Source organism: Pan troglodytes, chromosome 4 (genome assembly GCF_028858775.2).
Source record: "Pan troglodytes isolate AG18354 chromosome 4, NHGRI_mPanTro3-v2.0_pri, whole genome shotgun sequence".
In the NCBI taxonomy this organism is placed as follows: domain Eukaryota; kingdom Metazoa; phylum Chordata; class Mammalia; order Primates; family Hominidae; genus Pan; species Pan troglodytes.
This window is the reverse complement of record NC_072402.2, coordinates 112,935,307-112,962,782: the sequence shown is the minus strand read 5'-3', so window position 1 is coordinate 112,962,782 and position 27,476 is coordinate 112,935,307. Positions and strand designations below refer to the sequence as shown.

General features: G+C 35.9%; 1 protein-coding gene across 5 annotated transcripts in view; it reads left to right on the top strand.

The window, feature by feature from the left end:
• Positions 1-27,476, top strand: part of PGGT1B (protein geranylgeranyltransferase type I subunit beta) — a 77,347-nt gene that overhangs the window by 12,279 nt on the left and 37,592 nt on the right. For all 5 annotated transcript variants that reach the window (XR_008548063.2, XR_010156976.1, XR_010156975.1 and 2 more), the window contains exons 3-6: positions 9,068-9,135; positions 12,667-12,818; positions 14,155-14,287; positions 19,655-19,700. Coding sequence is in view for 2 of the 5 variants with exons in the window: in XM_009449522.5 (XP_009447797.5) it covers positions 9,068-9,135; positions 12,667-12,818; positions 14,155-14,287; positions 19,655-19,700 (399 nt within the window). In the remaining 3 variants the exon portion in view is untranslated. The remainder of the gene's footprint in view (positions 1-9,067; positions 9,136-12,666; positions 12,819-14,154; positions 14,288-19,654; positions 19,701-27,476) is intronic.

The window sequence follows — 27,476 nt, the reverse complement described above, 5'->3', positions numbered from 1 at the left end:
ACCATCAGAATTTTCTTTCCCATTAAACTGTCAACTCCATGGACTTCACTGGTTTGAAACCCACTGCCAATTTTTTTCTTCAGTCATTGCTGCTTAAGTTACTTAAAATATTTTTGCCTCCACCTGAATTGCAAACCTCTGGAAGGGAGACAAGTGAATGTGTCTTCTATTTCTTTTCCCTCTCAGTGCTTATTGTGTATCAGTAGTTGTTAGACTATTAAATCACCTGCCCCTTCTCCAACTTTTTTCTCTTCCTCTTTTATATATTTTCACATTTAGCCTAGGACCTCGTCTGGCTCTTCAAATATTTTCTAATTCATAAAGCATTTGCAAACTGGTAGAATATGCTTTCTGCAACTCATAGGTCTGTATTTGTCCTACTTTGAGATACCACATAAAATCTAGGGAATTATAACATCTAGAAATGTTAAACAAAACCTGGGGATTATAAAGCAAAAATTTGATAGATTTGACTAAATAAATATTTAAATACTTTATGTAGTAAAAGATAAATAAGTGATGAATTTGCAGAAAATTATGTCTTGTATAATATTAACATCGACTATAAAGAATTGTTAAAGATTCAGAAGAAAAAGATACATTGTCCTTTAGAAAATGACAAAATTTATTAAGTAGTTAACAAAAGAAGTACAGATACATAAAAAGATGATTAACCTTACTAGAAATCAGGGAAATTCAGTCAAAACAATGTTACAAAATAAATGTTCATCAAAAGTGAAAGTTACATAAACTATGGCCCAGTAAAGAATATTATGCAGTAAATAAGGTAGAGCTCTATATATATACTGACATGAAACTGTCTGTCATATATATTAGATATGAGTTTTAAATTTCTTTTCAAAGAATCAATATGTCAGTATGTTCAATTTTTTGCCTTCTACTTTTAAACTTAACTTCCTCGTAAAGCAACCTTTTTCAATCACCTGCCCCACCCCGACTCATTCCGATTACCTGCTCCACCCTGACTCATTCCAATTACCTGCTCCTCCCTGACTCATTCCGATTACCTGCTCCACCCTGACTCATTCTGATCTACCCTGACTCCCACCAAACCACTCACCTTGTCTCTCTCTTTAAATTAGCCAGTTGGAATTAGTTTAGCCTGTTTGGTCTAACCCTAGCCAATAGGTGAACGACACAGCAGCAGGGGCCACCTGTGTCAGGGATGAGAACCCCTTCCCCTCCCTTGTCCAAGTGTGCGCTCACCATTGCTCCATCTGTAAGGGCACATCCTTCTGTAGAAGTAAATTGCCTTGCTGAGAAGAAAAAAGAAAATTTTATATTTGAGTGCTATTTCTTTTGTGGCACCGAAACTTTACTTATAATATATATGATTAAATGATAAATTTAAAACATATACAGAGGTGCTTTAACAATCTATATAAATGTGCAGGAAAAACTCAGAAAGGATACATAGAAAATCTTTGTGGAGGGGGAAGTAGATGGGAACAGAGGTGGGGGATGGCAAGATAAGATACTTTACTGTTTTTCTATATATCTGAATTGTTTGAATGTTTACCATAAGTAAATATGTTTCTGTATTTAAAGTTTTAAACTAGAAAAATACTTAGCTTAACCTCTCTTCAAAACATACAAAAATAAAAACTAAAAGTTCATAGCTATACGTAAATACTGATATTTTTGCTAATGGAAGAAATAATGCAATACATTATTTACTATTTTATAATTTTCAAAGCACTGCCAAATACATAATCAGATAGATTTATTCTTCACCTAATTGGCCTGTCCCAAGAAGAGGAAACTGAGAGGCAAAGTGGTTCAGAGACCTGTCTGAAACCTCACACAAATGATAAGAGATAGAATCGGATTGACATCTGGCACTTCTGACTCCAAGTTTCAATGTTGTTTTACTGTTTAAGTATATGAGTGGAGACAATCATGTTTGGCATATAAGGACATTGTGAATATTTAATTAAAATTAACCCTGGCCTCCACTTAACTCCAGGATTATAAAGACCCTAGTGGTTTCCTAGTAATAAGTGTATGGTGAGACCACTGGAGGATCGGGTCCTTCTCATTAACTTCAGGAGGGAAGTATTCGGGAAACACAATGGGTCAGGTTGGGAATTGTGTGTGCCCTTCTTTGAGGGCACAACCAGAGAATTTTAGACTTAGAACAGAGTGAGGACTATTACAGTCCATCATTTTACAAATGAGGACATTAAGGTTCAAAGAGATTAATAATTTGTCCACAGTAATACAGCTAGTTAATGCTAGAGACAAGATTAGAATGCAGTTTTCTAGTCCTTTGGATATTTTACTTATATGTGCTGATTCAGTGCAATAGGTGCTCTGTTTACCATGCATGTTTTTCTGTGAGGTACAGATTTTTCTCATGGGAACTCAGAGACTGTCTTATAGCTTTAAAGGAAAATCTAGTATCTGTTCCTTAATAGATCCCATAAATTATTAGGATTAAGTGTTTGGAAACATAGATAAGAAGATTTAATATTAAAGGGTAAAATGTTTAATGCTTTCTTTTTTTAGTGGATTCTTCAGATGGCTCACTTTTTAAAAAATAACATGGGGGAAGTAAGTATGGTTTCATGTGGCTAAGTCAAGCATGTTGCATATTTTAAAAATTATAAGTCATCTGTTTTGGAAATATTATAGATCAAGACATTTTGGCAAAAATGGTTTTACAATGTTCATTTATATATCCAGCATTCCCAGGTCAGATGTCTGGTAGACCATTCCACAGACCTTTTCACAGTTCAGCTGCAATTCTGAATTCTCAATTTGCTATCTTGTTGAGGGAAATATTATTAAGTCTCTAATCTCTGTGAAAGAATATCTCCTGTCTGCCTTTTCTTTAATTGGTGTAGGTCCAATTCTAAAACAAATGTGTGAAATGTGGAAAATAGGTATATTTAAAATTTTTTTTTAGCTATTGAATGTTTCATTTACCTTGTTTCATTACTTTCCTGACATCCTTAAGGAGTTGTGTAAGGCATGTGTTCTTACTAGGAAATTGTGTTTCTTGAGATTTATGCGGAATTATTTCTCTATCCATAAAATATAAATGTTCATTTTAAAATCAGAAAGTAGCCACATTCCTCACTTGAATTCTGTTTGCTTAGGGCAAAAACTTTTAAAATGAGGATTAGAAAGTTAAGAAGTTAAGAACATGAGCAAATCAGTTTTGAAATATATTTAAGAAGCGTAATCATCATTAATAGTATGGTGATATTTTGGCCCAAGAGCTGTCCTTTATTATACCTAAATATAATTTTGAATGCAATTTTATATTTCACAATACAGTTTATTGCTTTTTATGAAAAGCAACTCCCCTGATTAAAATAAACCTCTTTAAACTCTCAAACTTTTATATTCCATAAGTTTATAACCGTTTTTTAAAGAATATCTAAATGTACTATCTTTCAATGCTTGACATATAGTTGGTTTTATGAGCTTAATAGTAAAACACTAAGTTTTAAAGTGACATATGACTCAGTCATCAGGCAAGAGTCAGCTTAATAAATTTTCATGTACAAACATGCAAATAAATGAATTATTCTTCCTTATAGTTGATAACTATAGATACATTATATTATCTAATAACACACTTCCTGCATACTTACACATAAACACACACACATATTACATCCATGTACATACTCCCATTTTTGCTACCTTTCTCATCTACCCAGTTTTCATTTTTCTTCAGTAACCTCAATTTTTATGATATAGTGCTATCTAAAGTACTTATATTAAACAGCATAAACAAGTTTGACTCTATAGTTCTACAAAAGTATATTTACCAAATCAGTAGTTCTTGATTCTGACTATGTGTCAAACCGGGATTGTTTTTCTTTTTAAATACAATTTTCCAGGCCCTATCCTCATGCTTTTTAACAGGCATGGGAGGGGAGATGCAAGAGGCATCTCTGTTTTTTCAAAATAGGCAATTGATTCTGATGGGCAGCCAGACCACACAAAGAATTTTCAGTTTGTTTTGCAACTGTTAAATAGGAACACTAGATGGTGCTGTTTGATAACCTGGAAAGAAATTTATACTGTACCCAGAGTATGCATTCAGCGATAAATTTACAATGAATTGTGTGTGTATACTTTCTTAATTATCATGAAAAGGTATGCTTACTAGAATTCCAAAGGAAAGCACACAAGAGCAGACAAATATTGACAGAAACCACAAAAGAGTACCTAATAAATTTTTTTAAGTGGTGAATTTCTTTTTTTTTTTTTGAAATGGAGTATCATTCTGTCACCCAGGGTGGAGTGCAGTGGCGCAATTTTGGCTCACTGCAACCTCGGCTCACTGCAACCTCCACCTCCCAGGTTCAAGCAATTCTTCTGCCTCAGCCTCCCAAGTAGCTGGGACTAAAGGTGTGCTCCACCACACCCGGCTAATTTTAGTACTTTTAGTAGAGATGGGGTAGAATTCTCCATGTTGGTCAGGCTGGTCTCGAACTCCTGACCTCAGGTGATCCACCCACCTCGGCCTCCCAAAGTGCTAGGATGACAGGTGTGAGCCACCGCGCCCGGCCTAAGTGGTGAAAAATTAAGTGGTGAAAATGTTACCTCCTAATGAGCATCATTTTTTAAAACATTAGGATTTAAGTGTGTGACTGATAACTCAATTTAGTAAATGAGTAATTTTCTTGATTTCTTAGTTACTTCATCATAGCTTTTCATAAGAAACAGGAGAATTCTCTTACTGTAGAATAAAGTATAAACTTTAGAATAAACTTCTTTATCCAGTTTCATAGTCCACAGGTGATTAAGAAGAAGGCAAAAAATACTACATTGTCTTTTCCCTATACTGTGACCGTGGTGCTTAAGATCCAAACACTTTTTTCATGACGGTATACAGTCTTTCTGGAAAAAAAAAAGAAAAACATTTTTACTTTAAAAAAACTTTCCTTGATAAATTGCAACAAAAGCTATTCATTTCTTCCTGTTTCACTTTTGATAAAATATAATTAACTGATTTTGAATGGTTACTGTTTATTAAGCCTTGTTTCACTTTGCTAAGTACAATCTAAACATGTCCTTTAACCTTTACAAGAAGCCTGAAATATATTACTTGCAATATGTTATTGTTACTAGTTCAAAAATGGAAGAAACTGGCTCAGAGAGGTTGTTACTTGCCTACAGAACTCATTGATAGGAAGAACTCATTGATAGGAAGAAACTCAAGATCCTGAGTTTGATTCCAAGTGTCCATGCCATAATCTCCTAACCTTATATGGTACTTTTAAGTATTGATATTTCTGCTGCTTTTCAGAAAAGTTATTTATTTAATCAGGCTAAAAACAGAAGTGAACAAACAGAAATGTCATTTATTGATTCACCTCTAAGAAGATGAATAAATTCATTTATTTCACTCAGAAGCAGATATTTTATTGAGCCACTACTATATGTCTGCCTCTATGTAAAACACCTGACAGAATTGTTTAAGTTGGTGGGGTACTCAACAAAGGTGTCCAGTTGCAAGTATAAATTCAGAACTGACAGATGGTATCAGAGCTGTCTTCCATCAAAAGTAGAAATGGGATCACATTTTTATGGAGGACTGTTAGCAAATTAGTAACTTGAAAGGATACCCTTTAAAAAAGACAATCCCAAGAACAAAAAGAGAAAAAAAAAGATTAAAAAATTTTTTAATCATATAGGAAAATACGCCTTTTGATACTGCCCCTCATCCAACTGGAGAAGGATTAAAAGAAGTGATGATAAAAGGATAGGCTGGGTGCGGTGGGCTCCTGCCTGTAATCCCAGCACTTTGGGAGGCCAAGACAGGCAGATCACTTGAGGTCACGAATTCGAGACCAGCCTGGCCAACACGATGAAACCCCGTCTCTACTAAAAATACAAAAATTAGCTGGGCGTGGTAGCTCATGCCTACCACGGACTACCATGGTAGTCCTACCATGGACTACCAAATAGTCCTAGCTATTTGGGAGGCTGAGGCAGGAGAATTGCTTGTGCCTGGGAGGCAAGGTTGCAGTGAGCCGAGATCATGCCCCTGCACTCCAGCCTGGGCAACAGAGCAAGACTCTGTCTCAAAAATAAAAAGGATAAATGAATTCATAACTTGGTAAGAGAAAGATAACTTTTTATTTTTTTTTTAAGTATAGCATTATGTACAATTTGGAATATGGGGGGTGTGTTAGGTAGAATCCTTTTTTTTTTTTTTTTTTTTTTTGTGAGACAGAGTCTCGCTCTGTTGCCCAGGCTGGAGTGCAGTGGCCCGATCTTGGCTCACTGCAAGCTCCGCCTCCCGGGTTCATGCCATTCTCCTGCCTCAGCCTCCCGAGTAGCTGGGACTACAGGTGCCCACCACCGCGCCCAGCTAATTTTTTGTATTTTTAGTAGAGACGGGGTTTCACTGTGTTAGCCAGGATGGTCTTGATCTCCTGACCTCGTGATCCGTCCGCCTCGGCCTCCCAAAGTGCTGGGATTACAGGCATGAGCCACCGCGCCCAACCTGTGTTAGGTAGAATTCTAAAGATGTTGCCCCAGGGTTTCTGTTCCCTGTTAATTCAGTCAAATACTAATCTGGGTACTGCTGTGAAGGGACTTTGTAGATGGGAGTTAAAGTTATACTAATCAACTGACCTTAAAATGTGGAGCTTATCCATAGGTGACATGTGTACAGGTGGGCTCAGTATAATCACATGAGCAGCAGACGAACACAGAAACGTTCGTCATGGAATTGCAGAGAAAGGGAGCAGAAGAGAGAAGAGAAGGTAGAGAGGGTCTAATGGAAAAGATTTGAGTGCCGTTGCCACTCTGAGATATGGGGCCCATATATGAGAAATGGCAAGAGAGGATCTAGGAGCAAAAAGGGATACCTACCAGCAAAGAAATGGAGAACTCAGTCACACAACTGCAAGGAAGTTGATTCTGCCAGCATCCTGAATGAGCTTGGAGGCAGATTGTTCCCCCAAAGCCTCCAAGTAAGGAAGGTAGCCCTGCCTGCACCTTAACTTTAGCCTGATGATGCCTGTGTTAGACTTCTGATCTTACAAACAGTAAGGCAGTAGGTGTTTTAAGTTGCCAAGTTTGTGGTAATATGTTATGGCAACAGTGACTAATACAGAGAACAAATTTCAGCCTTATTCATATCATCTCACACCATTCATATTATTTTGTTTATTCCCTTCCAGTCTTTGTTGATATGTGCCATTTGCTTAATTATAAACATAAAAATGCACATTTATTTTTGGATCCTACTTTTTTGCTTAACTTGATCAAATACCTTTCTCTGTGTTGCTACATAGTTCTACTGATTATTATTTTTAATAGGAATATAGTGTTTCTTTCAGTACATGAGGCATGATATGCTTAACCTGCTGAACTTTTATGGTGCTTCTAGATTTTCACTATTATTAAACTGCAGTGTGCATTTCTTCTCATACTTGAAATTATTGGAATTGATTCTCAGATATATCATGACTAGGTCAAAAGGTTATGAGTGTTTTTGTAATTTCTGTTACATATTGGCAAGTTTTAAGTAGCTTACCAATTTAAAAGTCCTTAGGATAAGAGAACCATAATTTGACTGGGTCAAAAGGATATGAGTGTTTTTATAACTTCTGTTATATATTGGCAAGTTTTAAGTAGCTTACCAATTTAAAAGTCCTTAGTATAAGAGAACCATAATCACTGAAATCATAATCACCATTAGTATCTTTTTTTTTTTCAAGACAGTTTGACTCTGTCGCCCAGGCTGGAGTGCAGTGGCATGATTTTGGCTCATTGCAACCTCCACCTCCCGGGTTCAAGCAATTCTCTTGCCTCAGCTTCCCCAGTAGCTGGGATTACAGGCAGGTGCCACTACACCCAGCTGAGTTTTGTATTATTAGTATAGATGTGGTTTTACCATGTTGACCAGGCTGGTCTGGAACTCCTGACCTCAGGTGATCCACCCTCCTCTGCCTCCCCAAGTGCTGGGATTATAGGCGTGAGCTACCACACCTGGCTGCTAGTATCTTTTTAAAATACATTTTTCGCCAGTAGGGAGATGATAATTGGTGGAGAGTTTAAATTTAGTGGTTCCTAATTTGTTCAAAGAATTAATGTGTAAGCTACCATTTTAAGTTTTTTGGGGGGATAAGAAGCTGAAAAAATATAGTACCTAATGAAGAAGTAGGAGAGTGAAAACAGTTAATAATGAAGTTAGTCATACACTAGTCATAATCTCTTATGAAGGTAGTTCTTCATATCAGAGACTATTTTTAGACCAACTCGATTTTTTTTTATCAGCGGTGCATTTACAGTCTGCTGATACTGCATTGTTATTTTCTGCATCTATCATACTGATTTTCTAATAGCTATTAAAACCATAATTGTTGTATAGTTGATTGTTCTTTCAAGTTCCCAACTTATATTCCATTGATATCTTGAGAAATGAAAATTTTTAGATAGAAAAAAAGTATGGATAAACATATTTTGATTGAGTAGAGAGAGACTAAGTGCTAACTTACAGTGTTCTACATACTTCAAAGCCAAGTGGATTACTGGACTCAGAACGAAGGTCTAGCTAATGTGGAAATACAAAGTACATATTTTCTCTGCAGCTTTAAACCTTTAGTTTGCTCCCATGTAAAGAAGCAATGAGTTAAAGTAAAAAGACACTAAATGAGTTAAAGTAAAAAGACAGTAGACCCTATTGTGTTATTAACCGTTACCTTGAACATTCACTTAACCTCTGGGCTTCTGTTTTCTGTTCTATAGAAAGGGGGATTGAATATGTTGATCACATAAAAATTGATCTGACAGGAGAAGTATGAAAGGACTTTATAGGCAGTGAGGTGGGCTATTAAAAAAAGGTACATGATAGAAATAATTATGTTTTTTGTGACTCATATGGAAATTAAGTGAGGAAATTCCCATAAGCACCTAGAATGGACCTGGCACATGGTAAGCATTCAGCATTAGCCAGTATGAAAATGCAGACTAAAATAGTCTGTTTCTGAAAGATTGTGTAATTAAACTGCTTTAGAATCTGTGCAAAAATAAAGTGTACTTTAAATAAGCACATGCTTTTATTTTCTAGGATCAAATCTAAATCGCTGTGGTTTCCGAGGCTCTTCATACCTGGGTATTCCGTTCAATCCATCAAAGGTTGGTTCTATTTGGTTCAGAAGGAAGTAGAAGGGATATAGGGATATTTTAATAAAAGAGAAAACTAAGAAGTTACACAGAAAAAAACAGGCTTCCAGATTTCAATGTGGCTAAATGTTGTCTAATAATATATATATATTATAAACTGAAATCCTTTAAAGGAAACCTATACCTACTTTACTTCCTCAAAGAAGTGCACTTTCTTCCGGGAAGAATACATGCAGTACATAAACACACACAAATTTCTATTAATTGTTACAAAAAATTGTCTCAGTATCATACATCTGTGTATAAAAGTTATTGGTGATTTCCTGAGTAAAGGAAAACAGAGCACTGAAGTGTTTTGATACCTGCTGTGTAAGAAGCCAGTAAACTTTATTGTGTTTATAGAAAGACTCTACATTTAGCTCACATTTCTTAGGAATAAAAGAAAAAGCCCTTCTAAAGGCAGTGATTGAAGACCTAGGTAGTGATTATTTTAATGACTTTTATTAGAATATGCAGAACTTCTTCACGGTTATATCCAAAGGCCTTGATACCAGCACATGCCAATATAAAAACAGTGAGTCCTAACAGAGGGAGGAACTTTATTTCTTCTTCAAAGGAGCAGACCCAGAAGAAACTTTGTAGTGTTCCATATGTACACAAAATACAAGTATTTTTCTACAGTAGAAAGTGGAGAAAAGCATCATTTTTTCTAAAGCGGCCTCACACCATAGAAACTTTTTCCCTGATGGGGCCAGCCTGCTTATGTAATGGTTATAAGCCAGTATCTTGTTGGGCTGAGTATCCACTTGCAAGGTAAATGGAGAGCTACCAGTTTTTCCGTAATCAGCTTCAAATTTTTGGAATAAATAGCAGTAATGTTGAAGAAGATGACATACTTTGATAGAGGTACTACTTCAGCTTTCTTCCTCTGCCTTAAGCTGTAAACCAGCTTGCCTGTGTCAAGGTCATATGAATTTACCAGCAGGACTCCAATTATGGGTGCCCACTGCATTTAGCAGGGAATGAGAAAACAAAGGATTCAGAAAATTTGTCCCTTTTCATGCCTATCATATTTTCCACCTTAAGCTAATCCTGAATACAGGTAATGTCTTCATTTAGTCATAATGAACAGAATATCGTGCCACTAGTTATGATGACCGTTATATATACTATACTATATATAGTACTATACTATATATAGATGTCTACCTATATTTGTTGCAGTGCTTTAATAACATTACTTTTAAAGTATGATCCTTCCCCCAACCAATGCCTGCACCAAAACATTTTCAAAATAACAGGAGTAAAATTGAAGAAAAAACCATTATTGCCCTTGGTTCACAGAGTCTCCTGAAACTCCTTTTTGGGCCTTCATTCACTTGCACCCTGATATCTTCTGGGCAAGCTAGGTCTCACTTCATGCTGTATTACCTTCATCTGAATTCTGGGTGGTAAAAGGAACTAGATATTCCAAGTGGTATCACATAGAACCGTCACTGAGAGTGGTGGCTGAGCGTCTAGGAGACAGATTAGGCCAAGAGAATGTGAGGAGGCACATTAGATTGTCCAGTACAGTATATGAATAAAATATTGTCACTGAGTTTTCTTCTGAAGCCACCAAACTACCTATGGACCATTCATTGACTTACCTGATAAATGCTTGGGACCTTCAATGGCTGTAGAGCACTTTTTGAGAAACACTGATGGATCCTCCCACTATTCTCACAATTTCCTTTCACAAATCCCATGCTCTCTAGCAAATTTTGTGTTGTCCTTAATGTGCACCCCAGAATTATCCTTCTCTAATTTGCTTTTACTTTTTCTTCTACCTGTAATACCTCCTCTTCATCTATACCTGCCCAGGCTCCTCTTCTGCAGAAAAGAATTCCTATTTAAACCCATGTTATTATTATCCCTCCCTTATGACTACTCATTACATTGTATTGTAATTATTTGAGTAGACTTATCTTCTGCTCTTAAGGTTAAGGTCCACATTTAATTTATGTTTGGCTTCCATGCAGTTGTTTTAACATAGCAGGTGTTTACTTTAAGTATCAAAAAGTTAAATATGCAATAGGAATTCTAAGAAGTCAGTTGTAAATGTGGAATAGGATAGCCAGGAGAACTAGAGCTTGAGTTCTAAGGAGGAACTTAGAATGAAAGACGTAAAGATGGAAATTTGCTTGGTACATTTGTGAGACCATATAAAGAACTGCCAGGCACAGTGGCTCACACCTGCAATCCCAGCACTTTGGGAGGATGAGGAGGATGGATCACTTAATCTCAGGAGTTTGAGACCAGCCTGGGCAACATGGAAAAAACCTGGTCTGTACATAAAATACAAAAATTAGCTGGATGTGGTGGCAGGTGCCTGTAGTCTCGGCTACTTGGGAGGCTGAGGCAGGGCAGGAGGATTGCTTGAGCCTTGGAGGCGGAGGTTGCAGTGAGCGAGATTGTGCCACTGCACTCCAGCCTGGGTGACGGAGCAAAGCCTATCTCAAAAAAAAAAATGTGTATCTAAAGGTGGGTAGGTGGGGTGGGTTCAGATTATTATAAAAAGGGTAGTGAACACCATTCAAATTCATTCTGTGGGGAACCATAGAAGGTAAGTATGCAAGAAAATCTTACGATTCATGGGTGGTTTCAAGACCCTTGGATCTTGACTCCGAAGAACTAGTGGTCCGTCTGATATTTGCCTTGCACTTAGTCATCATTAAGATAAGTAACAGCTTTTTAGACAGTAAATTACTTAATCGTCACAATAACCTTGTGATGTACTAATATCTTCATTTTCTAGAATTAGGAACATTAAGCAAGCCAGTGAGAAATAGAACCAGGATTTTATGCATTTCAATGATTGTAAAAGTTTACATTTATTATAGAAGGCAGAAGAGTTTATTTTAATTGTATCGTTTTTTAGTTTCTTATATGGTGATCACTACTGTGGTATTTAATTTAGATTTGTGCTATATAAAATAAGTTTTGTTTTAGAAATCTTTTTTTCTGGAAGGCTATATGCTTTTCTGACTTTATAAGACTTAAATTATAAGTGATAGCGTGATTAAGTTTGAGGTTTAAATAATTTAGCCACGCATGGTGGTTTGTGCCTGTTGTAGTCCCAGCTACTCTGGAGGCTGAGGCAGGAGAATCACTTGAGCCCAGGAGTTGGAGACTGCAGTGAGCTATGATTGCACCACTACAGTCCAGCCTGGGTGACAGATAAGACCCTGTTACTAAAAAAAAAAAAAAAAAAAAAAAAATTCCAAAAAAATAAGTAATAAATAATTTGCTTTACCTGAATATCATAACTACTTCCATAATGCCTGAGGTATCAAAGAATTTAAAAATTAAGTAGCCTGTGCAATCATATTCATATTGAGACATACATAAAATGGAGATTTGTTTTTCTCAATAAGATGTCTATACAAATCAGTATAAGCCATATTTAATTTTACTATTTACTAAAACCTTATGTCAGATTTCTTAATGAAATAAGTTTTCATTTCACTTCATTAATTAGTACTATATTAATTTTGTATTTAGGCTCCTGGAACAGCTCATCCTTATGATAGTGGCCACATTGCAATGACCTACACTGGCCTCTCATGCTTAGTTATTCTTGGAGACGACTTAAGCCGAGTAAATAAAGAAGCTTGCTTAGCGGGCTTGAGAGCCCTTCAGCTGGAAGATGGGAGGTATGAGTGATTCTTTGTTACTTTTTTTGTAATAAACAAAAATATATTGGAACTAAAAAATGGATACAGTACTATACTAGATCTTTAGAGGATCATACTCTATTAGAACCCCACCTAAAGCTTACGAGGTACATAATTAAGTGCATAGTCAAAAAAGTGACCTAAGATTTCCTCTGTGAGTGAAAATAATAGTAATTACAATAGCCAAACACCTTTATCTTCCTTCTTAATAACAATGGGTACATAAATAAGTAGTTGAATAATTTCAGGATTGGAATCTAATTTACATTCTAGATGAAAAATTGATATTTTGAAGTACGTATATGTTTAGTCTGGACCTCAGTTCCTTGCTTTATGGTGATTAGGGAAGAAAGGGGTGAACACTGAATATTGTTTTCCAGAGTAGGTAGTTTCCATGACATTTTTAAAGGATAGAAAAAGGAGTTCGTATGTTCATTGATATTTGGTGATTCACATAGTGTGTCTAAAGATGAATCTTCCTGGAGCTTTAAGGTAGAAAAAAATTTTTAAGTCTGAGAAGCGATAAAGCAGTAGTGAAAAGGTTAAGGAAAAGACTGCAAACAAATCCTACTGTGCTGTTAACTCTTTATGCTCCATCTACTAATAGCTCTGTTTTCCCGTCAGTGTTTTCAAAACACTGCTCTTGATGAGGGAAAAATAAATGTAGACAAGTAGAATAAATTGACATTAATTGGAAACCCTATGAAACTAAATATTTACTTCAACCAGTACATATATGACTTATGTCTCAATATTTCAGTGTAGTCTTTGATTATTGCTTCCTTATTCTTGTTTATAAATACATACACAACATAGATTGCTGCCTCTCTACAACTAATATGTAAAATTAAAATACAATATGATCAATCGATTAAATGGTTATCTGTGTATACATTTAGAAGAAATTTCACATAGAAAAACTTGGGCTTGGAAATTTCGTACTACCCAGTAGGTCTCAGGTTTTACCTTTTACTTTTTCTGCCATTCTCAAGCCAGTATACTGCAGCTGTCCCTGGCTAGGATCAAATAAGCTTATGCTGAGTAAGCATCCAGGAGGGAGTAACATGGTAGTGTGTAAAACTACCAAGAAGTCAAAAGTTTGTAGTAGAATGATGATTTAGAGAAAGTTTTATATTATTCAAGTTAGTAGTCTTATTCTTTATTGAATAATAAAAGTAGAATATTGAATAATAAAAGTAGAATAATCAACAGATTTTTCTGTTAGTAAAGACAAACAGGAGGTGTTTCTAACCCCCATGCAAAAAAATCAGAGTCCAGTGTTAATAGAAAATCATATTGTTGTTATTATTTTCAGTTTTTGTGCAGTACCTGAAGGCAGTGAAAATGACATGCGATTTGTGTACTGTGCTTCCTGTATTTGCTATATGCTCAACAACTGGTCAGGCATGGATATGAAAAAAGCCATCACCTATATTAGAAGGAGTATGGTGAGTTCTGTTGATAAAATTGACTATTTAGGTTGTTTTTGCTGGTACATGAGGGCTGTATTATAGTGTATGTCTCATCTCTTCCGCCAACAATTTGTAAATAAGAGCATTAAGATTGCTTTTTAGGTAAATTGTGTATCAGAACACAATAAAGAAATAATCTTAAAGTGCAGATTGACTCCTTGGCCATTAAAATTTAATATGATTTTATTTAAAGAAGCAGTATCTTTATAAGAAAGGGATTGGTTGACTTAAAAGAAAAATAAGTAAAATCTGAAAGTCAAATATTGACAGCCTATTCTAGCAGGAGTTAGTAGAGAGTCCTGACAAGCAAACTGGAAGATTATGTTATCTTTGGTGAGACTATTTCTCTAATCTTTTTATTGGCATTAGTAAGGAAAGCTTAGTCTTAGCCAGAACTATCCTTTGCTCTACTGTGTCATCTCTGTATAAAAGGAGAAATAAAACTACTGCATTCCAGGTCTATTATTTCCCAAATATGAAGTTTTTCATTTTATAGATTATTTTGAGGCTGTTAGAATATTTTAGGCTGTTAATTCAACTTTTCATAGGCAATATTTCAAAATGAAAATGCCTGTGAGTTCCTAAGAAGAATGGAGTTGCATTTAAGTGAGTGTGTAACTGTGGATCATATTTTTGTAGATTCTACAACAGCCCAAATTTTAAAAAGCCTCTGGATACAGAAAGAAGATACCATTAAAGGAGTTTTAAGAGGAAAAGAGATTTATGTTTGATAGGAGGGTGGGTGATAAGAATTTTTGGTATGAATAGTACAGAAGTAATACTGTCTTCTCAGTGCACTGTATTTGGAGGTGCAGCAAGTTGATTTGCCCTGTGTCTGCTCACTTGGTTAAGGTGGCATATGCCAGAGTTTTCTCTGTAAAGTTAGTGCTTTTCCCTTTGTAATTACTGAATATCTTGTGGTGAGATACCTGGAGACTAAATATTCAGTGAGTCCCTAATCAAATTTTTATCCAATAGTGTTGTTAGTATGCATTGATGATTTTTCAGCTCTAGCATCCTTCCTATAAATATGAGTTAAAATTCTACTGTTTGAAAAAAACTTTCTCTCTGCATTTATTTATTTACTTATACTTACTTATTTATATCTCTATGGACTTCAGTTTCTTATTTTATTCAGTGGGTTGTAATCTGTTACTGTCATTATTTTGATGCTCAGATTGTCCTAGATTAGGCCTGTGGAACCCCTTTTAGTAGGCTCTATGCCCTTTTGGCATGTTACCCTCATTCTTTGAAGACCTCCTTGCTTTCTGGCACAAGATATTCCAGGTTTATCTTCTACTTTTCCATCCTCAGCTCTGGAATCAGTCATTTCTTTGAGGAGCCTTGGTTATTCTTGTTGGAGGATAGGGTTTAGAAACTAGAATCTGGGTACTAAGTATGCTCATTGGTATTGCGATATCATTACTTCTAGGCCTTTTCTCGGGCAGAGATAGGAAATGTATGTGTACATAGGCATCCCCTTACAGACACACAGAATCTATATTTCTGTATCTATTTATATGTCTATATATTAAAATCATGAATCTATCGTGATGCCTCAAATTTCAGTCTTAACACCACAGGGCTCATTTTAACTTTCGTCCTTTCATTTGTGACTCCATTTCTGATAGTGACAAGCAGTCCTGGCTCCTATTACCCAGAATACATTGGTTCTTTTTGTTTTGAGTCTGAGGGCATATAGTCAGAGTACTATATTTAAGAAGTACTCCAGTTACTTATTTTATTTCCCCCCTTTAATATGGTTATGTTATCTGTTTGAAGTACCATTAGGTTATTTGTTTCTCTTTGAATTCCATTTTAGGCTTTTCTTTCACTTAGCTCTCTCCTGCCCACAACTTCGTTGACTTTATTTATTTACTTAATATGTGAAAAACTAATTTGGTTCTTAAGGTCAGAACTATACAAAAAGATATATACAGAGAAGTGTGACTCCTTGCCCCTCACCGTCCCTGTCTTCCCCCCTCTTCTTAACTCCCATACTTAACATCTTGTTCCCTGTCACCCTGTAGGTAACTATTCTCATTAGTTTTCAGTTTATCTTTCTTACATTTCTTATTGATGAGAAGATATGGATATTTTTAATGCTTTTCCTTTCTTCATAAGGTAGCATACCATACTCTTTTTTTTGCTGTTTGCTTTTTTCACTTAACAATATAGCTTGGGAGAAAAAAAAAAAACACCAATACAATGTGAAAATTACTCCTTATCAGTTCAGAGAGATTTTTCTCTTTTTCTTATAGTTTCCTATTATATTACTCCACTGTGTGGATGTGCAGATGTACCATGGTTTTTTTCAGCTATTCTACATTTAGAGAATATATTTTGCAATTACAAATAATGCTGTAATTAATAACTTCCTGCATATATATTTATATATTGTTATAGATACATCTTCAGGGTAAATTTCTGGTAGTGGAATTGCCTGATCAAAAGGTAAATGCATATGTAATTTTATTAGAGATTGCCCATTTTCTCTCCAAAAAGGATAGACCAGTTTGTTTTCCTACCAATATAGGAGAGTGCCTGTTTTCACATAGCCTCACCAATAAAAAGCGTTATACTTTTTTTGTTTTTACCTTTTTTTCTGGTAGTTGAAAGGTGATATTTCAGTATATTTTTAATTTTGCTGCCCTCCTCTCATGATTTTTCATTTTATTATTTCTTTTATTATGAGTGTAATTGACCATTTTTTTAACTCGAGGGCCATACAAATTCAGACTGCAGGCCAGAGTTAGCCTTTGGGCCATTGCTGACCCCTAGTTCTAGTCCATTATTTTGCATTTGCTTTTTTTTTTTCCTTCTTTTTTTTCTTTTTAGGAATTCCATTTTAGTGTCTGTTCTTTTTTTTTTTTGCCTGACCTTCTTTTCAGCCACTTTCTCTTTGACCTTTTTGACTTATCTCATTTTTATTCTCTTGGATGTTTTCTCCTTTTTTCAGTGTCCCTTGTATTTTCATTTGAGATTATTCTTCCTTAGTCATCCTGTAATTTAAAATTTATTTCTTATTTTGTCTTTTTCTTCTATTTCTTTTCTAACACTATTTCTCTTTTTATTTCTATTGTTTGTTCATCTGTTTTTAACTTTTAATTTCCTTTTTTATTTCCAAATGCTTGTTCGAGGATATGTATTTGAGTGTGGAGTGCTACGTTACAGTTTTCTTCTGATTCATGCCTATTTCTTGGGAGTAGAGGCAGATTTTCATATACTTAGGTGTTAGCGTTTCATTTGCTGTATTTTCATCTCAGAGTTACTTTGTATGTTAGTGATTTTTATTTTTTCTGATAAGAATTCCTAGTTTAAGATTGTTCTCTTCATTGTAATGCAGTATGCTTTCTTTACTGGGTGGCTTTTTTTGTAGCTGGGGTTGTTCTATGATTTTTCTGGTAGGAAAAAGGTTCTCTTTTGTTTCTCAGGTATCTAAATTTTGCTTTTTTGAGCTTTCCTTTATCACCTGATTTTCAAAGGGCTTCTCCCTCCTTTTTTAACTTTCTTCACCAAAATTTATACTCTTTGAGCCCTGCCACTTTGACTTGCACATTCTTTTAAGTGCCTTCCATATAGCCAGTGCTGTGTTTACCAGGCCTCTTTCTGAACAGGCTATCCTCATTTTGCATGATAGTGCCATACTATAATGATAACCACACAAGCTGAAATGATACAAGGTGATTTTAATCATCAATGGGAAAAATTATGATTGTTTTATGACCTTTAAAATTTTTGCCAAAACATTGAAAACTCTTCCTGTCAGTTATAAATGTATGATGTTTTAAATAGTAAAATCAGTATATAGTATACTATAATGTTTTAAATAGTAAAATCAGTATATGGTATACTATAATTTAAAACATTAGAAATATTGTGAATATTGCCTTCTTCTCATTATATAAATTATAAGATGGAGTATTTTTTCTGTGTCTTGGCAAATGACCACAATCTAAGTTTCTATCAGCTTCCAACGTTGTGTGTTTTGTGTTTTCAGTGTTGTGAAGTCGCTGAGAATTCCTTTTATGTGAAGTTTTTTTGCCCATAGCAGTTCCCTAGAACATCTTCATCTTTTTTTATCACAAGCTCTTCCCTTGCTTATAGATGTTTCACCTTCACTTAGTTCTTCTGGTGGTATATCTAGAGTCTCAAACAGCAATATTATCAACATTCCCGTAATAGCTGTTTCTTCTATAACTCTAATTTTAAGTTCATACCCAGTGTTAATGCTTTTTATTTCTTTACTGCACTTTCATCTTTGTTTGCCAAGCCCCTCTTTCTGTTATGCCTTTTGATAAAATATCATGTGGGTTTATCACTGAGAGACAAAGAACACAACCACAGTCTGCTATCTGTGTGTGAACTGAATAACATGAGCAATGACCAATTCCTAACAGACTTTGAAAAAGGTGGTATGATTGATCACTGATCGCGATGCACATGTGTTATTTATGTAGTGATTTGCAGAGTGAAGAGCCAGCAACGGAGTTTTGTACTTTTTGCAATTATGGTTAATATGCTGCTGTGGTTACTGAAGTTTGTTGTGTTATTTAGCTAAACCATGGCAACTGGAATGTGTGCATAAGAGAACTGTGCAAAGTGAGAACTGCCTGTATTTCTCATATTTAGGGTGGATTTTCTCTTAGGCAGTGATTTTAGATCAATCTCAGAACTACTGTTAGCTCCCCTCCTCTCATGATTTTTCATAAATCACCCTTGCTCTCTGCAAAGGTGTGTAGAGTTGCAATAGACGGCTTGCTGGGATTTGATGTTTCTTTTTCTGTAGACAGGTAATCTGAAGCTTGAGTGTGTCTTCTTGCTTTGCTAAGATTTGAGATTTCAAAGTTTTATTGTTCTTCTTCTGTTTTGATTTTGGAGTGTATGTGGGGAGATTCAAATAATGGTACCCAATAATGGCTACCATTATTCTCAGTGACCCCAGACTGCCTCAGAATAGACTTGTTTCATGTTTATAATGTTCTATCAGTATGACATCCTTACATTTTCCTCCAACTCATGTATACTTGCAATTGTAAAGGAGTAAGGTTTGGAGCTTTTATTGAGTAGAGATTGAATATGTAGATAACTTTGAATAATCTATTCTCAGAATGTGCCTAGGGTATGCATTTAGTGATTTGGCTTGGTGAATAAGAAGAGAAAATCAGGTATTTGAAAATGCCTAATTCTACTTCTCCATGGGGAAAAACGCATATTTTGGAAGATATAAAGGAGAAATAAAATTAGAAGAGACCTAAAAAACTTAGTTCATTGGCAACTTATTTATTCATTTATTATTATTATTATTTCCCTATTAAACTGAACAATGTTTTTCTTTTTCAGTCCTATGACAATGGACTGGCACAGGGAGCTGGACTTGAATCTCATGGTAAGACATCTTAAATAAGTGAACATGTAGTTTCTTTTGTTCCCTTAGACAACATCTTGGTGTCTTCAGTATGGAGAACCTCAGAAGTTTTTCTCAACCCTTGGTGCAGCATAATTTTCTTCTTTGTCACTTTCCTGATTCTCTTTTGACACCATTTTGTCTATTTGAAGCCTCTTTGGTCAGTAATCATTCAGGTGTTGTTCAGGCTGGGATGTTCACATGATGTTTTCTAGTAATCTATTCAAGTGTTATCTGCATGAAAATATCTTGGGATTGTTTCTTACACTATCATTAGAAAACAACAGGTTTTCTTTGGCATAACTCTAAAAGGCTAGACCAAATATAGAATATTAAATATGAATGCACAAGTTCATGAAGAAATGAACATTTTTATTTTCCTTCCTTAACAAAATTATTATTAGTCATAGTTGTAAAACATTTTGCTGCTTAGCTTATATTCAGTGCAAACATTAATACGGTCTTTTCTTTCATGTTTTTTTCCACTTTGGCAGAGCTAGAATAATGATGTGATAGTCACTAAGTGTCAGCACATCAATAGCCTGAATTCTCTCAAGTTGAAATTTCCATTTGGAGATAAATAAGCTTCCATTCTTCTTTTCTAAAAAGAAAAAGGCCAGGTCATGGAGACTCTCTGAGTGAATTTCACTTTCTTCCTCATCACAGCAGTTTTCCATATAATTATTTGTTATCTCCATCCCTTTGCTAGCATAATGTAGCAGAAAGAACAGATCAGTGTTCTCGTCTCAGCCCTGACACCAACTGAGTGACCTTGGCTCCTCATGTAATTTCTCGGAGGGTTTCCTCATCAACAGAGTAGAAAGAATTCCATCTTTCTTTAGGATTGTTGTTAGTATTATAAGAGATATGGGGGAAGGTGGTTTGTAAATCATAAACCTGTATAAAAAGATATTTCTAACAAATATTCCTTAATCCCATAGCCTTGTATACATTCTGGGATTTTGTCCTATCAAGTATTTCCTCCTCTTCTCACCTCTTCACTCCCTCCTTCAATTTAGGTAGTTGTAGAGTATGTGTCTCTAAGGGGTATATAGAACACTGTCCTGGAGTTTCCTCTGAAGCCATACTATAATTATGACACCATAGTTTTTGTGCGTGCCTGAGTCTCTATGAGATGGAGGGTGGGAGGAGCTGGCAATAACAATTATGTTACTAGTCATCACCACATGATCAAGAGGGATATAGTTATAGTTGTACAAAGAGGAAATCTGGCGGCTCTAAGAATTTCTAAGAAGACAGGATCTGGTGTTTACTATTGTAGGTGGTATTAGTGTACACTCTGGCTAAGGAGTCACCTCACCTGTGAGACAGCTGATATTATTTCCAAGACATTGGGATTATATTCTCTGGAATATGAAACAGAGGGGCTGCCCAAACATGACACTGTCTAATGGGTCCTGTCAGGAAAAAATCTTCCTGAGTTATACAAGTCATGATTTTGAATTGGTATGGCTTGAGTAGGCTGTACCCATTAGGATCATCAGTGATGGGCTATAGTTCATGCCCAAAGCGTATATCTTCCTTCTATCTGTAAATTTGGCTTGGTAGGTTTGAGGCCTAAAGCCCTAGAGGAAGGCCTTTTAATCATAGTGTCACAGTGTATTTGTATATCTTAAATAGGTTATTATACCAAAGTATAGCCCCTTCAGCCTTTGGAACAACCAAGCAGGACCTGGGTATCTGGAGTCCCTGGTAAGGTTGTCTCCGGCCAGGAGCATCTTCCTCAGTATTACAGTATGGCCTACAAATACCAAATATTATAATTTTCTTTGTGTGCTATGAGGTTAGATAGGCTGGGAAGTACTACCCTAAAGGATTTTGGTTTAGTTTTCTTTCCCCTTCTCATCACCATCTATACTAGCAAGTGAAACCTCTTTCTAAAAAGTAGTCCTGCAATTTAGCAACCCATCAAGTCATCGTGTTCTCTCTTTTTCTTTTTTATTGTTACTGTCTTTGGAAAAGTGTTCCAAATGTACTATTCACCTTTCTTCACAAATGACTTGTTCTGTAATTCTCTGTGTAAGCCTTTAGCAACTTAGGAAGTTTGTCTTTGAAAGTCATGAGTGATCTGTATTTCAAATCCAATATCTTTTTCTCATTCCTCATCTTATATTTATTGAAGCATTTGAGCTATTAACCTCCCCACTTCTTTCTTAAAACGTCACATTCCACTTGTCCTACTTCCTCATGAATTACTTCTGGTTCCTTCACCATCTTTGTTTCTTCCTGTCACTTCTTTACCTCAGTTCAGCTTTCTTTTCTCTGAGTAGTTCTTCCTAAATCTCAAAGCTTTTGTACATGCTGTTCCTTGTACATAGAATCTTCCTCCATCATCCTCCACCCCCAGCATACACCTGGTTTTCTTTCACATCCTTCAGATCTTGGTTCAAGCTCGTGATTTAAAATTGCAAACCACCCAGATACACATGCAGTATTTATAATAGAATTGCAAACCAACTGCACATACACATCCCATTCTCTAACCCCCTTTCTAGATTTATCTTTCTCCATATCACTTACTATTTTATAAACGACCTATGTTTTATCTATTTGTTTATTGTCTGCTTCTTCTCACTTAAACCTCATGAGAACAGAGTTTTTTGCCTATGTTACACACTGATGTATCCTCTACACCTGTAACATGCTTGGCGCATAGTTGAACAAACTAACAGATGGTTCTTTATTAATTATCTCTGTGTTGATGGCACCCAAAACTGTGTTTCCCAATCTGTACTGTTACTTCTGTGCTGCATAGCCCTCTTTCCATTTGCTTGCGAGGCATCTTTCTCGATATGACTTCAGTATCTCAAACTGCATATTTTTAAAACTGTCATTCTCCTCTTCAGCCTGTTGATGCTATTCAGAAATAACGTAGATTTATTGATTTTTAAAAAAAATTTTTTTGGCCTGGGGGAAGCCAGCAATCTGGAATTTTGAGTTTAATTTTAATCTCCTTTTCAGTTTTTGTTTTTAATTTGCAAGTTACACCAGTTGTCCTCCATAAATTAGCAACTTATAATCCCTGATCTACAGACTAAGAGGAAAATAATGCATTTATTAACCAGCTGCTGTTTGCCCACTACCATCTGATACTTTACATACAGTCTCATTGAATCCCCATATCAACCCTCTGAGAATAGACATTTTTGTCTTAGTCAGAACTCAGAGAGGTAAAACCACTATGAGTATTAAAGAATAAAGGCTGTAATAGAAATATGATTTTATTCACAAGTGTGGAAGAAGATGGAGAAGAACCTAAAAGGGGTAGTTGGAGGGTCAGGGAAAATCACTGACAAGTCTCCTGAAACAGTGGCACAGGTGGACAAGTCAGGCCATACAGGGAAATCTAGAAAGCCAGACACAGTCACCTGCCAGATTGTGACTGTGGTGGATAAGTCTGTGAAGGGCTGGTGCTCCTGCATCTGTATGTGGGCCTGACGTAACCAGGGCAAGAGTAAGAAGAATTTGGATGACAAGTATATGGGAGAATGAGGGCAAGCTGGACTCTACCAGCATCACTGCCTTTGTTGCTTACCTCCTCTAACCATAACCAGGGTAATGAGTGTTACTTGACTTCCACCATACAAGTCTCACACAGATTTCTCTAACTTTTGACCATACAGGGAAGTGGATCCTGGGGAACAGAATTCTAGCTTAGCCAAGTTGACACAGTAGAAAACCACAATAATTATTGTTATTTCACTCAGAGAAGTCACTTGCTTAGTGGGCTTACATATCAGGTTAAGTGTCATAACCCACTTTAAAACCCTGTGCTTGCTCAGTAATCTCATCCTGCCTACAATTAAGTCCCTTAGTTTATTCCTCTGTAATCTGATTCCAGTCTAGCTTTGTAGACCCACATCTGAGTGACCCCTTCCATGCACTCTAGGTTGTAAGAAAACATACTCTCCAAACATTTGTATGTGGCTTTTCACCTCTGGACGTTGCTAATATTCCTTTTCCTTTGCTTGAAATGCTTCCTTTCCACCTGCTTCTGCTTGTTTCTCTTTTCATAACCATCAGAGTTTAATCTATCTTTCTATACCTGTTTCCAGGGGTTCAAGTGTCACCTTCTCTATAAAACATTTCTTCATCTTTTGTCCCCCTTAGTTCTGAGCAAAATTTCCCTTTTCTGTATTCCCATAATACTTCATTCATGCCATTTTTATGGTACTTACCTCTGTTTATCTTTGCTGGATTGTAAGCTGGTCATATGTCTTATTCCATATGCCCTTGTACAATGTACTATTTGATGAATTAGTTATCCTGTATTCCACTTTGCATCTCTTGCTTGGAAAGTTGAATTTGGAATGTGTACTTCTGTTAGTTTGTTATTAATTTAGTTTCTTCATCTGCCTCTCTCATTCCCCAGTTTAAATATTATTTAATATATATATATTTTTTAATTCAACTACTCTTCTCCAACTGTAGCTTAGCTTGGAGCCCATTTTTCGTGAAAACTAAACAGACATATTTTATCCTTTTAGGCTGTGATCATCAAATGTAGTGATTCTCTTTATCCCCATGATTCCCTTGAGATAGTGCATGTTGAGTGTCCCTTATCCAAAATACTTGGGTCCAGAAGTGTTTTGGATTATGGAATATTTGCATTATACTTACCAATTAAGCTTCCCTAATCTAGAAATCAGAAATTTGAAATGTTCCAGTGGACATTTCCTTTGAGTGTCATGCAGGCGCTCAAAAAGTTTCGGATTTGGGAGCATTTCAGATTTTAGAATTTTGGATTAGAGATACGCATCTTGTACAGTTTTAGGGTAAAATGTTCCTTTTGTTTTGGAAGAATTGAATTTTCCTGCTTTGTTAGAGATAAAACTATTCTCGCTGCCCCCACCCCCACCCCCGCCAACTCAGGATTCATAATGCAGAAGTTCAGATAAATTAATTTGGTTCCATGATTCTTTTAAAATATCTCTACTTCTTAATTATAAAGATAAATATTAAATCTAAATAATCAACTCCCTTGAATTTACTTCACTTGGCCGGGCATGGTGGCTCTGCCTGTAATCCCAGCACTTTGGGAGGCCGATGTGGGTGGATCACTTGAGGTCAGGAGTTCAGGACCAGCCTGGCCAACATGATGAAACCCCATCTCTGCTAAAAATACAAAAAAAATTAGCCAAACGTGGTGGCACACACCTGTAATCCTAGCTACTCGGGAGGCAGAGGCACAAGAATTGTTTGAACCCAGGAGGCGGAGATTGCAGTGAGCCGAGATCACACCACTGCACTCCAGCCTGGGTGACAGAGCAAGACTGTCTCAAAAAAAAAAAAAAAATTTACTTCACCTTTTTAATATGGTGTTTAGTTGTAAAATGATGTACTTATTTATGTGCCTATTTATTTAGTTTTCTACTTTAGCTATATGATTTTTGACTACCTTAAATTTCAGAGGACATGGATTCTTTCTGATAACTTAGTATATACAAGTACTAAGAGAATCTCTAAAACTGAGCTGGAAAACCTGTGGGAGCAAAATAAGTTATAACTGTTACACTGTTAAAATATAAGTAGATCATAACATAACAGAGCTGAAGTCAGGAACACCTCCTTTACCCTGCAGTTGGAAGAACTGGGGTAGGTTAAGAGAGAGTCTCTATGGTCCCTTTCATCTGTGATGTTTTATGACTGAAGTATTCTGCATATGCTAATTCTCCATATAACTGAAGCACATCACGTAGGTGGCAAACTTTTAACCATTTCAGATGAAAATCTTTCTTATTCTTTTATTTGTATTTGCCTTAATATTCTTACCATTATCCTTAAACTTTTGTTCATACTGTGTCTTCAACTAAGGCATAATGAGCACAGTTTCACCTTTTCTTGATGAATTCAAATCATTATAATAAAGAACAATTCTAGTATTGTACTTTTAATATAATGATATAGTATTCTTGAAATATTTTGAAGTGTGTACACATCATTGATCTAACCCCATTCAGCCCCAAAAAGATATTCCATTTTAGTTCTTGTGCCTGTTTTTAAATAGAATTTTGTAATCTACTTATCAAAATGTCACTTTTCTTTTCTTCCTGTTTTTATGTCTGCCTTTAACACTCTTCTAACATACTACTACTTCTTTTTTTTTTTTTTTTTTTTGAGACATAGTCTCTCTCTGTCGCCCAGGCTGGGGTGCAGTCAAGGGATCCTCCTACTTCCACCTTCTGAGTTGCTAGGACCACAGGTGCACACCACCATGCCTGGCCAATTTTAAAAATATTTTTTTGTAGAGACAGGGTCTCCTTATGTTGCCCAGGCTGGTCTTGAACTCCTGAGCTCAAGCAGTTCTCTCACTTTGGCCTCCCAAAGTGGTGGGATTACAGGCATGAGCCACCATGCCCAGCCTAACATACTAGTTTTTATACAGGGTTTTATAACTAGTTTTTTAGAGATTTGTGTAAAACAAGAGACTTTAGGAGCAACAGGCTTACCTGTTGGTAAATGAATGTTAAAGCTAGACTTTGTAAATGTTTCTGGCAATCCAGAGTCCAAACTTACTTCTGGAGTTACTATGTTCAAAATCCAGTAGTTTGGACAAAGTAAAGAGTGTTTTTCTTTGAGTTGTGCCAGTTTGCATTAAGTAATCCTAATAAGTAGTTTGAGGAGTAATCCTTAATTGCCTCTTTTTACTTTTTGGGAGTTTGAAAGGTTACTTACTGTCTATTAGAGACTTTATATTTAATGATGTAATAAAACTTGAAGTCATGGCTTGGTTATCATGAAAGAAAAATTGGAACTAGTGAGTCATTTGAAAAGGAAATAAGATTACTAGTTGCTTAATAGAAATTATTTTAAAAGGTTGTAATAATTTTTTTTAGCTTTTCTTTTGATTCACTCAAGACTAACATAGATGTCCCAACTAATTCTGAAGATTAAATAGTTCTTAACTGACAGTAACACTTCTAATATGATAGCTACCTTGAGTTTTCTAGAGGGAATGCTCACCTTTCCTTTGCCAGAGAATACATTCAAGATTTGTAACACCAAAAGGAAAGTTAAGGCATGAGATATATTAGGAACAAGGCATTTAAATTGCTGAAATTAATAAAAATCACTAGGTGAAGTCATAATAAATTGCAAGTATAAGTATTTTCAAATTATTTGGAGTTGACAACAAATAGTGCCAGTAAAAAGTGTTGTTTCTTTTCTTATATGGAAAAATACTGACTTTTCATTTCCTGAGGAAAGTACCTTTGTGAGTGTATTAGTTTTCTATCGCTGCCATAACATTTTAGCACAAATATAGGGGTGTAAAACAACACAAATTTATCCTCTCCATTTCCGGCCAGAGATGTACATCTGTAACTGAGTCTGAACTGAGACTTACAGGGCTAAAATCAAGATGTCAGCAGGGCCGGCTCCTTTCGCCAACAGTGTCTCCAGAGGAGAATCTGTCCCTTGACTCTTCCCAGCTTCTAGTGGCTGCTGGCATTCCTTACCATTGGCTACAACACTCAAATCTCTGGCACCATAGTTGCATTGCCACCCCCTCTCTGTTAGTCTAATCTCCTTCTCTCCTCTTATAATGGCACTTGTGAGTACAATTAGGGCCCACCCAGATAATACCAAATAATCTCCCCATTTGAAGATCATTTAACTTAATCACATTTGCAAAGCCTCTTTCTCCGTATAAAGTAACATTCACAGGTTCCAGGGATTAGGACTTAAATATTGGGGAGGCATTATTCAGCCTACACAGTGGGTATGGATACGTTTTGA